Source organism: Blennius ocellaris (assembly GCF_963422515.1).
Source record: "Blennius ocellaris genome assembly, chromosome: 1".
Taxonomy (NCBI): domain Eukaryota; kingdom Metazoa; phylum Chordata; class Actinopteri; order Blenniiformes; family Blenniidae; genus Blennius; species Blennius ocellaris.
The window spans coordinates 5050045-5066918 of record NC_137650.1 but is presented as its reverse complement, the minus strand read 5'-3'; the positions used below and the strand labels follow the sequence as shown (position 1 = coordinate 5066918).

At 43.0% G+C, this 16874-nt stretch overlaps 1 protein-coding gene across 3 annotated transcripts in view; it reads right to left on the bottom strand.

The window, feature by feature from the left end:
- phkb (phosphorylase kinase, beta) overlaps window positions 1–16874 on the bottom strand; it is a 145514-nt gene that overhangs the window by 23661 nt on the left and 104979 nt on the right. For all 3 annotated transcript variants that reach the window (XM_080497023.1, XM_080497022.1, XM_080497024.1), the window contains 3 exons: window positions 16449–16504; window positions 13638–13731; window positions 492–575 (listed from right to left, as the gene is read on the bottom strand). In XM_080497023.1, the coding sequence (XP_080353149.1) occupies window positions 492–575; window positions 13638–13731; window positions 16449–16504 (234 nt within the window). The remainder of the gene's footprint in view (window positions 1–491; window positions 576–13637; window positions 13732–16448; window positions 16505–16874) is intronic.

Below are 16874 nucleotides of genomic sequence, written 5' to 3'. Positions count from 1 at the left end.
TTGGGGGCAGGGTATAAAACAAGCCATCAATCCTCAGATGGAGGAAGAATCAAAACTCAGGAGACAAGAACACACACACACGCACAAGCCATGATAGTATCCTCTGGCGCTCTGCCACCATCTCCTTAAATGCTCCATTATAATATTGTGTTGGGAGATTCATTTGTTTGAGGAAGCTGCCACAGCCAGAAGTGTCTGGTCCTGCTCTGACCTTCATTTGGGATTTAAAAAAACTACTAAGAACATCAGCAAAGAGACATTTGCATGCCACAGACTGCTGTGACACACATGCACGCACGCACACGCGCACGCACGCACGCACGCACACACACACACACACACACAGCCTGACAACAGCTTAGGATATTACAATGCAACGAGTGCTGAGAATGAGAATAAACTATGTAGCATTCATTGATTCTGCAGATTCCTCTCAGGAAGGTGAGCTGGTGACCCTTGACCTGTATGTGTGTTTATGTGTGTTTAAATACCTTGCAAGTCCCGATGCAGCCCACTGGCCTCTCTGGGCGCCCACTCAAACCGAGCTTCTTATTGACGGCGAGGAAACGGTATGCCTACACACACACACACACACACACACACACATGGACATACGTAAATACCTTATCAGAAAATTCAACATTCACATAATCTTCCCGCTAAAGTTTGTGACTGCAGGAATACAAACACGGTTATCTGTGTGAGTCTCAGCGATTGCATCAGTGCTGCTTTGAGATTTAAAAGTACATTTGATTTGAAATGTCACGCATCCTGCTTCCACCCCACGGTGTAATGAAGGCAGGAGACTGTCCCGCTGAGACGTTTTTCTGTTGTTGCAACTCATATGCTGAAATTACCTCCATATGGCAGCGACACATCGTGATATTATCTGGGTGTAACATTATGAGACATAGTGATAATGAACGGTCCCCGCGCTGTCATCGGCGGCGTGCTTAGTGGACCCGAGCACACCCACATGCACAAGGACACAGAATAGTGCTGTAGCATGAACAGTCCTCACCAGAATGAACTAAAGATAGCAGTTATTTTCCACGTTAGCCACTTAGCATTTCCCCCAGTGTCAGAAAGTCTCTGCTGATGGTCACAGTCTTTCAAAGGCAAGGTGCTACACCAGGGGCTGTCAAACACACTTTAGTTCAGGGGCCACAAACAGTCTAATTTTATCTTGAGTTAACCGGTCTGGTGAAATAGTACCATAATAACCTTTAAACAATATATATATATATATATATAAATTCCCCTCTCGCCCTCCGCGGGCGGTCACCTGTTTTTCTATTCCAAGCTCGGATCCTCTACCAGAGGCCTGGGAGCTTGAGGGTCCTGGTCCTCTACCAGAGGCCTGGGAGCTTGAGGGTCCTGGTCCTCTACCAGAGGCCTGGGAGCTTGAGGGTCCTGGTCCTCTACCAGAGGCCTGGGAGCTTGAGGGTCCTGGTCCTCTACCAGAGGCCTGGGAGCTTGAGGGTCCTGCGCAGTATCTTTGCTGTTCCAAGTACTGCGCTTTTCTGGACTGAGATGTCCGAGGTTGTTCCAGGGATCTGCTGGAGCCACTCCTCCAGTTTTGGGGTTACTGCCCCGAGGGCACTGCTGTCACCTTCACCTTCCAAGCCTCTCCAGCTCCTCTCTGAGCCCTTGGTATTTCTCAAGTTTCTCATGTTCCTTCTTTCTGATGTTACCATCACTTGGTATTGCTACATCCACCACCACGGCTTTCCTCTGCCCTTTATCAACCACCACAATGTCTGGTTGGTTCGCCATTACCATCCTGTCTGTCTGTATCTGGAAGTCCCATAAGTCTTTCATCCTTTTACTTAGTGATTCACACTCAGCTCCACCAAACATGACAGCAAGAAGCAACTTGATGCCCTATCAGGAGGCACCATAGTGATACAAAAGGTAAACAATCTGACCAGGAAAGGTGATAAGTGAAGCAAGCTTTACTGATTAGCGTCGTTTGGACCATTAGGCCAGGATCATTGTCCCAGTGAACACATGGTTGGTAACAAAGTGATATTAAATTTAATATCCACATCATTACCTTGTGTTGACCAAGATAAGCTTCTTGCACAAAGACATTGACCTTCTCTGTTTGTTCGAAATCTGATCAGCCACCTATACACTGATGTGTGTTTCCATCCTTTCTGATTCAATAGTTTTGTGCACCGACTACAATAGTGGAGGTGCTTCTTTATGACTTTCCACCTCTATGAAGCTCTAGATTAGTTGGTGGAACAGTTTCAGTTTACAAGCTTTTGGGTTGGATCTTCGATCACAGTTTGGTTGATGTGTCCTGATCCCTAAGATGCTCACAATTGGTCAATCTAAAGTGCACTGAGACAACTCAAGCGGTAAAATGTATGATATAAGTGTCTGCAGAGGCCTACTGAAAAGAGGGTATGGTACAAATTTAAAGAAAAGTAATTATCAGATCATTCAGAATGTCACGAACCAAATTGAGACTGAGCAGATCAGTTTTACATTTGTGTTTCTTTGTTCATAGTCTTTGTGGCGGTTGTGAGGGAAATACTCAAATCAACCCAGACAACAACAAACGCACCACACTGAAATGTCCTTGAAATGCCTTTGTGGCCCATTGTGATGCTCTGCAGCTTGTCTTGATATGCCTTAATAGTAGTAAAGTTCTCTTACCTAACCTGTTGATGGCACAACACTGGAAGTAATCTGGGATTCAGATATCTGGAAGGGGGTTCGAACCATCAACCTTGGGATTGTTAGACAAGCCACTGATCTACAGCTGCCCCAATGCATACACAAATCCAGTATTAGAACATCAACCAACACAGATCAAAATACGATGGAGTGACAAGCAATGTCATGAAACGGTTTCAAGTGAAAACGGGACACTTTCTTTGGATTTTGCGTGTCTGCTTCCAAAAAGTAAACGACTCCCAAGGGGAAACTTTTTGAACACTGGCTATGTCGCCATGTAAATGGGTGAAAACCAAACTTTCTGGAAACACTTGGGGCCTGTCTCCTTGTTGACAGCAGAACTGCTGCTCCTGTGCAGCGTACTTTGGCTGTAGTAACTCGTTGTTCTGCACATGCTCAGTAGAGACAATCAGAACAATGTTTCCTTCAGAGTGTCATGACTCCCAGTCCATATTATCCGGGACATGCTACTTTTATTTTGAAAGTCGCCGTAATAACAATCCAACTTGGTTGTCTATCCATTAGAATGTCCGTGTTCTTCTTTTGTTCTTGTTTAGAGCGGATTGTTCTCTGCTGCATGTGCTTGTGGTTTTATTACAAAAACCAACAACAGCGCCAGCTCGTTACTTGTTACATCATTCTTAGCATTTCTGCAATTTCTGTGCAAACGTTTCCATGAGACTTTTGTGAGACGGAAATGCAAAAATGATATCTGTTTTAAGAAAAATGATTACTGAGACTTAATATGTACTTATGTCAGATATCCGGATTTTCACCTGTTCTCTTTGTGGGCTGAAATGTAAATGAAACTGAGCGACAAATATATGAAGACATTTAAATCTCTTCTCAGGTTGATTATTCTCCCTCGGGGTCACCAGCACAGCTGCTGTAGTACAGAGAAGAGCTCTAGTCATCTGGGAGTAGATCAGAATGGTCACTACATGATCTGCTCAAAGATTAAAACCCTGACTCAGATCTCAGGTACAAAGCCAGTTTATGAGCTGCAAAATGGTTATGCCAGTGGAGCATGATGTCCGGTGCATAAAGTGAGTAGAAACCTTGGCAATAAAGTTCAATTCCAGCAATGTTTTGGCTGAGGAAGCTGGATATGAGGGGGGCTGAGGTCAGGAGTTTCATACTCAGTAAGTGGAGGAACCTTCTCTCGTGTAAGTCAAGAAAAATACAATAAATCAAAAATGGATGTATGAAATTCTTGACTTTTTTGAAAGTGCAGCAGTAATTAGCTGCTTATCAGTCGATGGAGACGGAGCCCATGAAAAGGTTGTGCCCTTCTTGCTCAGCTGTCTCCATATGCATTTAAAGATGGCAGGGATGAGGATACAGAAGCTCCAGACATTCTCTTTCTACACAAAGTGTTTGTTGCGTCAGATGAAAGCTTGCTGGCACTGTGCTACCTGCTGTCACAACAACATGCAAAGAGAGGGTGCTGGGTTTTGATTTCAAGCCTCTGATGGTTTGAAGCCCAGTGGAGTGAAACTGTGTGTGCGTTTCAAAATGTATGTATACCATGGATCTGTGTAAATAAGAAATTGGCAGACAACCTCATAAGACAATCTATGAATTTTCCATTTAAACCGCATACAGTTTGTTCTGTGTTGACACAGCATGGATACACCCACGTACTCCAGTGTTGCTGCAGGAAATGTGTCCATCATCCGTCCGCCCTGCTGCAGACTTCCACCGCAAACTCACTGCAATACATACTTCTCTCCAAAAGGTGGTGCTCTGCCACTCCTGTGTGCTCCAGTAACCAAGGTGAAAAGCTTATATTGAGCTCATCAAGAAAACTGCCAATTTAAAGACAGAACTGAAAAAGAGGAGAAAAAAAATGATGACTTTCTATGAATGCGTAGACTTATTAAAGAAGGACGTGTTGATTGTGGAACCGGGGGGTTTAGTAAGTCCCGGCCCAAACAGATGACACCTGGAGAAAAGCTGAAAGAGGATGGAAGAACCTCTGCACCCGACACTCGGAGTGTTCAGAATACCAATGAGCAGCGACAACATGCAGGCAGGCTATCAAAGCATCCTTTCATTTTCCTGCTTTTCCACTGACCCCGCCACGTCCAGCAGACACAAACAGGTGGAACCCTTCACCCATTCACAGAAAACCTCAAGTCAAAGCTTCTTTTTTACACCTCTGCTATGGAAGAGTGAGAACGGGCAAATATTTACTGACAAGATTTGAACAAAACTTTTAATCCGCCATAGGAAGAGTCCTCCGTTTGATATCGGCTCAGACAGGAGCTGTAAACACTGCCAGGTTGTTAGAAATGTAACCATCAGAGTCAACAAATATGTACAAACAGATTTACATTTACAGAGACCTTGGGGCTGAGGGAGTGATGGTAAAGATTCAACATTGTGACAAACAGCCCAAATGATGGCGTAGGTGTGTATTGAATGCTGGATCAGACTTTAAGGTTGTGACACTTTACATAAAAAAAGCTTTTAAGGAATAGTTTGTATCTGTTAATGTGTATTTAAGCGAAGCTCTGACTGTCGCTCTGGGAAATTCTCAAATCACCATGTTGTAAAACGCGTTCTGCTCAAATATTGTGGTTTTATAAATCTGCCAACATTTGGGTTGAAATGAAAGAAAGAAGCACAGATTGTGACTGGTATTACACCAGATTGTATCTCTTTATACAGAATATGCAGAGAAGCAGTGATAACAAGGACTCCTCCAATGTAAAAGAAAAATACAAAGAAAAACACTGCTATCAGTCAAAACCTTTTTATGCTTTTCCCCTCTGCGGTTATGGCTGTTGATGGAAATCCTTTGCCTGGATGGATTTGCGAAGGCACCATTCACACTGGCTGCATACAGATTACTACCAAAACACCATCGATGACATTATCTTTTCAACCAGAACGTCAAAAATAGAAGAAATGCTCAGGAAATGGCGAGCAGGAATCTAACTGCTTGTTATTTCTGTGCATATGCTGGATGTTTTCCCCATATCAATTGATTACATGCAATCTACACCTGGATTTATCTTTTATCTACACTGGTTAACCAGCCTGCTTCTCCTTTAAGCCCTCTAAACATCTTGTAATGAGGAGGTAGACTCCTGAATCACATCCACTCTCACCCCAAAAACCTCAAAATGAAAGCAACAGGAAGTCACGGGTTATTGGAGCTCACCTGAGCTGACAGGATGCAGAATTCAGTGCTAACATCGAGAAGGACACACAATCACCCACATTAAAGCTGCAAACTGTAACGACAGAGACAGAGTGCAGGATGAACGACACTCCAGACTGGAGGTCACATCAAGTTATCAGTTTAATACAAAGTAACACTGCAAATAGATTTTATGCCAAACCAGGATCTTGATCCTAAGGTTTCGTATTTTCTCAAACAAAAAGTCGCACCTGAAGAGGGGAAAAAAACTGTACTGTGCCTTACACACGTAGGAACATTTATCCTCCTTATTCAAATGTAACTATTGATAATCCAGGTCTCTCTGCTGCTGTTCCAGAAGCTTCTGTGAATGTGTTCCTCAGACTCTGGCCATTGTGGTTATAGCCCACGCTAAGCACTTTAACTGTAAGTAGCTTTCTGTTGGCCACCACAGTGTGTACCAATATATACGTAAGTTACTTCGTCAAGGAATTTGCATCATCCAAACGACAGTAAAATGTGTGAATTGTCTCAAGAGTTGAGTGTGATGCGCAATGATGTGTTCGTCCAACAGGGGGCAGTAGCAGATGTTGGTTGAGGAGTGAGTGACTCGTAGCCATTTCAATTTATAAAAAAAAAGTATTTTGGCTCTCATAATAATATATGTGAAAAACTACGGTGGTTGCAAGTTTCATAAGTTTTCCAAATCAACAGTGTAGACGGGGCAGTTTTCATTGAGTTCCTGCACAAGACTCCAGCATCATTTGTAGAGGGGCGACGCCCACTGCTCACTTCCAGGAGAAACAAGAGCTGGGCATCATTATGGAACAGTTTAGTTTTTTTGTGTGGGTTGGTACTGACACGCTCAACATTTCTCATAATTTACACATTCCTACAGCAGAGGCGGTGAGTAAACTGACAAAAATCTTGTTGGAACAAGAAGAGGATTTAATGATCTGCACTTTCTGTACTGAGTGTTTCTTCCAGGTTTCATTAGGAGGAGGAGAGGAGGTAACGAAGTGCATGTTCAGGACAGCGATGTTCACCCAGAGAATCAGAGAGAAGCAGCTCAGAGGACAGGTTTGGGAGAAAAGCAGAGCTTTGTAAGAGGATAGGCTTTGGGGTGAATTGGGGGGGGGAGTCACACATAGCAAATGTAATTGCCACTTGCTCCCATCATCAGACAGCTGTTGTCAACACAATCAAATGGCTGCGAGGAAGGAGGTGAGGTGAAAACGCAGCCTGCAGCGGCTGAGATGGCGGCGACTCTGAGATAAATAGATTCTGTCGAGGAAGAAACGTCTGTCTGGGCTCAAAATGTAATATTCAGCACAGCGTCCGCCCTGACTCCTCACGACACGACACATCATCTGAGAGGCTGAGGATCACACAACGGGGGGGGGGTCATAGAACGATGACAGACCTGGATGGACATAATGGGGGGGTATGTTAGTGTAATGACATGATGGAGGGGTTGGTTAGTATAATGGTTATGCTGGGGGGGTAGTTAGTGTAATGGTCATGATGGAGGGGTTGGTTAGTATAATGGTTATGCTGGGGGGGTAGTTAGTGTAATGGTCATGATGGAGGGGTTGGTTTGTATAATGACATCATGAGGAGGGGGTTGGTTAGTGTAATGGTTATGCTGGGGGGGTTAGTTAGTGTAGTGGCTATGATGGAGGGGTTGGTTAGTATAATGACATCATGAGGAGGGGGAGGAGGGGGTTGGTTAGTGTAATGGCTATGCTGGGGGGGTTAGTTAGTGTAATGGTTATGCTGGGGGGGTAGTTAGTGTAATGGTTATGCTGAATGGGTAGTTAGTGTAATGGTCATGATGGAGGGGTTGGTTAGTATAATGACATCATGAGGAGGGGGTTGGTTAGTGTAGTGGTTATGCTTGGGGGGTAGTTAGTGTAATGGTCATGATGGAGGGGTCTGTTAGTGTAATGGTTATGCTGGGGGGGTTGGCTAGTATAGGGTTCATTGCAGGCCTGGGGGGGGGGGGGTGGGGGGGTTAACGGACTGCAAGCAGCGAAAGAGGAACAGGGGAAAGAAAAGGTCTGGAGCATGAACAGACGACAATGATGAGGGAATACGTTTGTTGACAGAAGGGAGACGAGTCGCCACGTGGTAAACATCACAGGACAGAGAAAGGACCAGGGTTTGACTGACTGGTATGAAGGAGGGGACAGACGACACAGAGACAACGGACTTCAAACACACATGTAGTTGAGAGATGGCGTCTGAGGAGAGGCCAGTAGTGTGAGTGACGGGTACGATGTGAGGGAAGCGGACGCAGCAGACGAGGCAGTGCTCGGTGTCACAGATATGACAGTGCAAATGGTGTAATCTGCCAAAGATGAAAGAAGGAGAGTGGACAGGATGGAAATAGCAGCCAGCGCTGCACTTGTTACACACAGGAGTTACAATAGCTTCATCTCCTCCCCGAGGCGCACAACACATCTGCAGATTTTATGTCTAACTGTCATCTCAATGCAGGAATTCTACCTGCAGAACGACAGCTCTGCTGCAGCTGCTTACTTCAAATACAGTGTTTCCATGCAGGTACGGCTTCAGTTTTAGAAACATGGAGATGATGTGTAAAGACCAACAAGAAGCAATGACCCGAGGGGACTTCATTTGTCTTCTTCTTCTTTATTGTTGGCTTTCCTCTGTAAAAGTGCCTCGAAATGACTTTTTGTATTTTGTCGCCTAACCCTATAAATCAAGTTGAATTGAATGGAATTCTTTAGGTGAATTGTGTCAAATTCCAACATCAGTTGGGACCAGTCCAGACTGGAAGCAGCTCAGTTTGGCGCCCACTCTTCTACTACTTTGCACAGGTTTTTTAAATCCCAGTCAAACCAGCTCAGATGCTAGTTTTATATTGTGTACTGAGATAATAAACAAATAAAATCAAAATGAGGTACAATCAGAGAATATATACATATAAGCCTTTTCATTGTGAAAGGTTTTTTAACATTTCATTTTTCGCTGCTTCCAAGTCACCTTCCTCCTGTTGGATTGCACCTCAATGAAATTCAGATTTGACCTATTTATCATTTCTACTTGTCTGCAGCGATCTTAAGTTAAGTGTTAAGTCAGTGGAGTAATGCTTTCAAACGTATGCAGTGATCCCTGCTGCTGCAGCGCCGGGACTTTTACGACAGAATAACTCGCTTTTCTGTCTGTTGCCATAATGACCCGTGATATCGGGGCTCCATTGATGATGGCTTTTTACTGTGGTTGTGCATACACTTAACTCAAGGTTCACATACTGAGAGCTGATTGACTTAGTTCAGATCAGCTGTTCTGGAACCGGAAACACTGAATCTCAGAGTCAGTCTACTCAGAGTTCAGGGAGAAACTCAGAGATTGTTGACCCTCCTTTCTGGAATACCCCCCAGTTCTGTCTGGGACGCACAGAGTTGAATCTCTTTTCCACCGAGATGATCGTATGAAACCAACTCCATTAGTCAGCCATTAGCATAGCCACCTGCATCAGGCGCAGACACATTTTTTGAATGGTTCAACGTTTCCTCCAGAGCAGCAAATGGTCGGGACAATACAGAGTTTTTGTTTCAGTAAAGTTTCACTTTTACAAGGCAAAGTTTTGAAAACAATGTCTAGACTAAAAATAACATTGTATTCCTGTTGGGCCACTCCTAGCTGCTGCTGATAGTTTTAGTAATGAAACCACACATTCATGCAGCACAGAACAATTAATCCCTTTCTGCATGTGCTTCTTGCACAAGGTCCAATGTTTAATAAGCGTGTTCGTCATATGATATGGCATTTTTTAATAAACAATCAATCCTCAATAGGTTCCAATGTTTTTAAAATACAATTTGTTAGGTTTGACAACTTTTCAAATATTTATTGAATTTGAAAGGGGTTTATGCATGAATTAATTAATAATTATACGTTTAGTGATAGCTGAGCTCCAACATTACAACCAGCATACAAAAACAAACTGCCATTAACTATTCAATATCTTCTAACAACAGATGAACAATTAAAATTAATTGTTTTGGTTTAATCCGAACAGCTTCGGATTTTGTTCTTGAAACCAAACCATTTATTACTCAGAATTTTCATTTATAACACAACCAAAATTCTGGATTCTATGGATACAGATGGTGTTTTATAATCAGAATGTCAGTTTGCTTTTCCACGTTTTTGGTACATAACTACAGATATAATCAAAATGGGAGTTAATTTATCAGAAACAAAGATGATTGTGAGCATTCTACTTATGATTCAAAGTGATTTTACATGTGTGACATACTTCACAGGTGAAGATACATTATAAATTGAGAATATAAGAAGAACACTACTTGATGGAGTAACCGCATTACAAAACATGATAAAACGTCTTATCTAACCAGTTTATGTTCAAACATGAGTGAATGTCAATGGATAAGCGGTTAAAACGTCTTCTCCATCTGTTGCAGGACTTGGCAATGTGCTGAGAGCAGATCTGAAAACGTTCAGTTTCACGTGTCTCCAACACTGCTTCACCATTACACTGATCAATCAACCTGAACAATCACCAATCAACAACCTCAAACACTCCACCGCCTGCTCGCAACTGATGGGACAATCAAGAAGGAAACCTAAAGAGCAGAAACCCTGGAAGCACAAGATCTATGGAGATATTGATAGATCGCTGCTCACATATAATCTGCCTGCTGCACCATTGATTGGAGCAGTTGTGTTGGTAAAGTGGCGTCAATAAGTCTTACAGTTTCTTTAGCTGATATTGTCATTCAGAGCACAGGATGGGAAACTCCATTGTGAAGATAATTATGAGCCCTTCAATCAAGAGACAAGCCACTGCAGCTAATCACACAACCTGTCTGCTATCCATTCAAAGAGAAATCCCTCAATCTGTGATTCTCCTCCAAGAAGCCTGTGTGGCAGAGGAATCTTCCTCATGGCACCATGAAGAGGCAATGCCATTATTTTTATTCCACGTCAACAATAGGGCGCTGCCATATTGCCTATTAAAGCTAAAGTACTATTAAAGTTCATCATAGCTGCTCGGTGATCCGCTAATGACAAGATGAATATAGAAGTCTTCGAAAGTTACCACAGTCCACTTTCTCATGTTGTCCTCTCAGGTCAACATTAAAGGACCCATATTTGGCTATATGTCATGTTTCACAGTCCATCTTATGCTCATGTGGGACAATAATTTGGGTGATACAGTATACAACACTCAAAACCTGTGAAGTTATAGCTATTTCTTGGATTGAGCTGACGTCACCTCTCATGAAACGGGTGGTTCTCAGCTCCTCCTCCTCCCCCGCCCGCACGGAGACTGCAGCCCAGCTCACAGCCGCCTCCTCCCACCCCCTTGGTGACGGAGCCAGCAGCTCACGATCGCTTGGTAGTAATGTACTTAGAGATCTCGGCGCCTCGTTAGCGTCTTTTATTGTGGGAATAGCAGCAGGTTTCAAGATGAGCTCCTGAGTAAGTCCAGTTTCAAAGAACCGTAGTTCTGGAAGCTTCTTTGGTGAAGTGTCGCTCGCAAACAAACACATTCTTTGTGGAAAAGAAAGAAAAGTCCAGCCACATTCGCCGCTGTGCTTCTTCTTTCGGCAAGCCAAATAGTGTGGACACATACTTTCACCCGAAAACACATTTTCTCCAAGTGGACATGATGGTGAAAAAAGTTATCAACAACAAAAACAGCAGTTCAGTGTGAAGCAGCATAGACTGAGATAGCACGCAGAGAAGAGGCTGCACTCCTTGGCACATTTGTGGGCGTGTCTTGTTTTGGTTTCTCCACATGTCAATCTTCCTGGAGGCGGGGCTTCTCCAGCTCTGTGCCGTCAGCAAGGTGGTGCCGCGTCATCAAATTGAATCAACACGTTGAGCTCCCCCACCAGTGAGAACAGAGAAAGATCACTGTGAACTCAAGCTTGAGGGAATCAAAGAAAAAAACCACTTTGAGGATGTATATGAACCCCAAATAGCACCTTTATGATGTTTAAAGCACAGAAAAATCGATTTTGTATAATATGGGTCCTTTAAGGAAGGATGAGGCAACAAGATGTCGTCTGATCACCCCAGCTCAGTTTTCATGTGTTCCCACTTTAATATCCTGGTGGCAGCGTTGCTTGTTACGTTTTATAGTAGTTTCATAGACAAGATAAAAACAGCAATCTGCCGCTCACCACAAACTAGTTTGTCTGTCAGCAGAAGTCGTGAGCCATAAACGGAAGTAACAGAGAGGTGAAGGTGGGTGGGCAGAATGAGGTCAATACAGAGAGAGACTGTATTTGCAAAAGTATTGCTTGTATTTCCAAAGCCAGAACAGTTTCATTTATACTGAAAGAATGCAGTCACACAAAAACAGACGGCAAACTGATAAGAATGAAGACCTCTACATTTTTGATGTCAGACTTATTTCAGTTCAGGAGTCTCATGCACTCTAATTCGATCTCAATAAATCCAGTATCATCAGTACAAATGCACAGAGCTGTACGTTTGTTTCAGTTCTGGTGCAAAGAAGTACGGAACATTAACATTTATTACATGTTCCACAAAATTCATGAAAAGAAGAGTTAATATCTTGCCTATTGATTCTCAGAGGAAGCATTTCTGCCGCCTTTAGCATGATTTGACTAAACAACCATCAACGCCTTGCTTGAGTGTTACTTAGCAGGCAATCAGTTACTTAGCTTGAACTGTGATACGAGTGTTGCTCAGTTCTGGTTCTTGGATAAACACCACGTCATCTATTACAGAAATAAAGGAACTAGACATTTGGAATATCATCACATTATGTACTGCAGGCCTCATGTTTGACACACCTGATATAAAACCAAACGTTTCTGTAACTCAGACAGCAACATCAGTGAAGAGACTGCTGTTCGTAATGGTGCCCTCTGTAAACACATTCAGTTAGTGCCTGAAACAATGTGATAACAGTACTCTCAGTCTAGCATAAAGTTATCTTCAGCCTCTCCTAATTGGTCCATCCTTCTCAGTCAGAAAGCCAACAAAACATGGTAGTACATCAAAATGTGCGCAAACATCAACATTTCCTCCATGTGGGTTGGTGACAAGTGTTCAGGAATCAAAGCTGAATTACCCACAGAGAGCTTCAGGTAAAACACTACCAGGAGCTTAAATGAGCTGTTATTACTCTGACCTCATACAAAGGTGTCTTATTATAGCTTATGACACCGCTGGCGGAGGACATTAGCCTCGACCAGCAGCGTCCAACCTGAATCTAATGTTCTTCATTATCAGTCTCCTAATGAACCCAGAGAAGAAGCACCTCATTGCATTCAGGAGTTGAGACCTGAAACATGCAGGATACCGGGCTCTGTGAGCTCTGGGACAGCCTGACTACTGCTGCCGCCACATCAAAGCTTCTGTTAGCAGCCTTGTTCTGTCCTGTCACGTGAAGTGTACGATGACTTCTTCAACCTTCAATCTCAGCTGTGGAAACCTCCAGAAACCTGGACTCGTACTTTGTATGAAGTGTACTCCTCAGGGCATCACCACCAGGCATCCAGCTGTACCTGGATTAACCCAGTCAGGGAACATGGAAGATGATCTCAGGTGGGAATAGACAAAGGGCCAATTTCCAGTCCTCCAACACACAAAGACCTGGAAGCAAACCCTGTTTCCCCATCGTGGGAGGAAGTCTGGAGAAAACCCACGACTGCACAGGGAGGATATACAAGCTCCATACAGGAAGGTGTGGACGTGGCCCTAAAGTAATGTGATCCGTAGGAAGGCAGAGTAGGGATTTATCAACAGCTGGACAGTTGACCAGTATTACCTTGACCAGTTCCTTCTGAGGCCAGATCTGGATGGGCTCCACCTGCTGCGGCGTCTGTGTCTGGATGCCATACGTGTTCAGAAACACCTGCAGTCTGCAAACACACATCACAACTCCAACTGAAGAAATCTCATGTTTACAACATCAACTCACAAGTTTACTCTGCCTGAAGAGTCTGAGTTCAAGTGAGGAACTCTCACAAATCATTAAAGTAGAAATTTAACACCCAACATCAACATAAGGTTTTGAAATTCTCTGAAGACGTGAAACCTCTCGAACAGTGTTTTTCAACCTTTTTTGAGCCAAGGCACACTTTTTTGTTTGGAAAAATCTCGAGGCACACCACCACCCGAAAATGTTAAAATGTGAAACTCTGTAGCCTCTATTAACAATATAAAGTCATTCTCATCAATGCTTTATCAACAGGAATCAAATAAATACAGAAAAAAGCATTTCCCAATTTCTTTTTTTTTCTTTTTACTCACTCAGTGTGAAACCTGGACCTGATGGATGAAGAGCTGAGATCCTGGTTCACATTCTTCCTTTTCAAAAACTTCTCCATCACTGTCACTGACACAGTACTTTGATACAAGATGGTAGCAGGAGGTGGAGATTAACCAGACTGACGTCTGTTAAGTTTCGATTTCACCGGCAACGTTCTGTGCTGCCATCTAGTGGCGAAGAGTATTTATACATGATTACTCTTCAACACACTGCTCTCACAGCTGACAGCGGCTCTGAGAGCAAATGTTTTTTAGAAAAAAATGTGAAATTGGATACTTTCCCATGGCACACCATGGAACACCAGTGTGCCGCGGCACAGTGGTTGAAAAACACTGCTCTAGAAAGTGCTGAGTCATTCCTTATATGGTTAAGCCATATTGATTCTGAATAGTTCAAATGAGCAAATTAGATGTGAAAATTCATCAGAGCCACATAGCTGAAGCTCTCAGTGATATTTTATTTCCCATGTGACGGTCTCAAAATCCAGACATCCAGCCTCCACCACTGCATCACACACTCTGAGGTAGAATATGAACCAGGACTCAAAGTCTGAGGGTCTTTACCTCAGAGCCATCCTGTCCTGCCAAGCTGTGGTCTGCTTTGCGTCGCCGTGCCCATGAATGTAAAAGCAAGACATTTGAAACTAACTTTCTTCAGAGAATCTTACGTATCCTGTGATATTTTGGAGATGACGGAAAAATGTGAAGTCTGTGGATGATTTTCCTACCAGTGGACCGAGTCATTTCAGATATTGTTTATATTTACAGGCTGTGAAACAAGTTTTCTTCTCCAGCACTGAGGCTCAGTTTCCACGACAAAATCTCAATAGAAAGCACATCACTTTTGTGTTTTAGTTTCAGAGAAGTTTCGCATTAACAGAGCAATGATTTGAAAACAATGTATGTTCACATGGCAACGGCAGAACCACTGAAAATGATGTAGTTGCTGCACAACTTGCTGCTGTTGTTTGTTTTTGTAATGAAATCACACACACATCTTGCAGAGAACAACCTGCCATGAGCATAAACAATCAGAGAGCATGGGGGGGACCAGTAGAAAATGCAACTTTTCTGCTACTGGTCCTGGTCACCATGACCATAGTAACTAGTAGTTGTGCACATGCTCAGAAGAAACAATCAGAACTATGTTTCCCCCAGGATGTCATGACTCCCAGTCCATATTCTCCTGGGACTCGGTAGTTTTATTTTGACAGTCACCGTAGTAACATTCCAACTTGGACGTTTGTCCACTAGAATGTCTGTGTTCTCCCATTATTAAAGTTTAGAGGTGATTGTTCTCTGCTACATGTGTGTGGTTGAACTGCAAAAACAAACAACAGCACCAACTAGTGGCCCAACATGTTAACTACATTGTTTTCACTATGTTTTCATCAAATCAAGTGTTTTCACTGGACATGTTGTTTAAACTGGGCCTTAAAGAGGAACGATGCAACAACAACTTTTCAGGGTATTTTTCACCTAAAGGAAAAGTTGCAAATGGTATAGAATATTGGCATTTGTCTAAAAATGTAATTTTCACATAGTCACACTTCTTTCTTGCAATATACAAAAGGAGCAGATTTCAGATGTGGTTTTTATTAGATGAATATGCTGTACTTTCATAGACCCATCAATCTCAACTAAAAGGAGTTATACATGTTTACTGGACCAAATATATACAAAAAACAGTTTTCACATATTTATCTTCTGAAAAAGCATTAATCGTAATCCCAGAGAGTTTACTCACTAAAAGTAGCTGTAGCCTGTTTAAAGCTGATAAGTGGCTCCCCGATCAACAGTTTGGGTAAAAAACATCCCCAGACCAATAAATCTGTCTTATAATCATCCTGGAAATACTTCAACCGCTGAACTGCAGCAAAATGGTGGAAATCTAACTGTGCAGGTTTATCTTTGCGAAGGCTCCACAGCTTCAGGAGTCAAACGTGCTTCAATCGATCACTGCATCGAGACCCTGATAAACTCATCGCTTCTCTGAAGGCGTGAATGTAAAGAAACTGTATTCTTCCAATGCTGGTCTCCTGAGCTGCAGTGTGGACGCAGTGTATATGCAGTGTGTATGCACGCAGTGTGTATGTATTGTGTATGCACGCAGTGTGTATGCATGCAGTGTGGATACAGTGTGTACGCAGTGTGTTGGTGTGTACAATGCGTACATAGTGTGTACTAGGAGCAGACGATCACTGAGACGAGAAGTCAGCAGCAGTAACTCGTTCTTCAGGTTAACAAGCTTTATAGTCATTTGAGAGACACACACACAGACACACACACACACACACACACACTGTACCTCTGGCTCTCAGCGATCAGTGCCACATGGATCACAACGTCGTTCTCAATGGGACCCTGTGAAGAGGAGAACAGAACTTTATTAAAGAGATTAAAATCAGGAGAATCAGGACAAACTGATGTTTCTCCTCTTCTGTTGCACCTGAAGCCAACCTGTTGAATCCACACACATTATAGAACACTGTGATTGTTGTCATCTGTACAGATTTTAGTGGACAGCTTCATGTGTTCTAATTAATCAGAAAAGGGTTTTCACTCTCATATTAGAAGACTTGAACTCCTCCAAAAGAAACAAAGATTTTAATTTAGTATTTTGATGGATGGATGGATGGATGGATGGATGGATGGATGGATGGATGGATGGATGGATGGATGGATGGATGGATGGATGGATGGATGGATGGATGGATGGATGGATGGATGGATG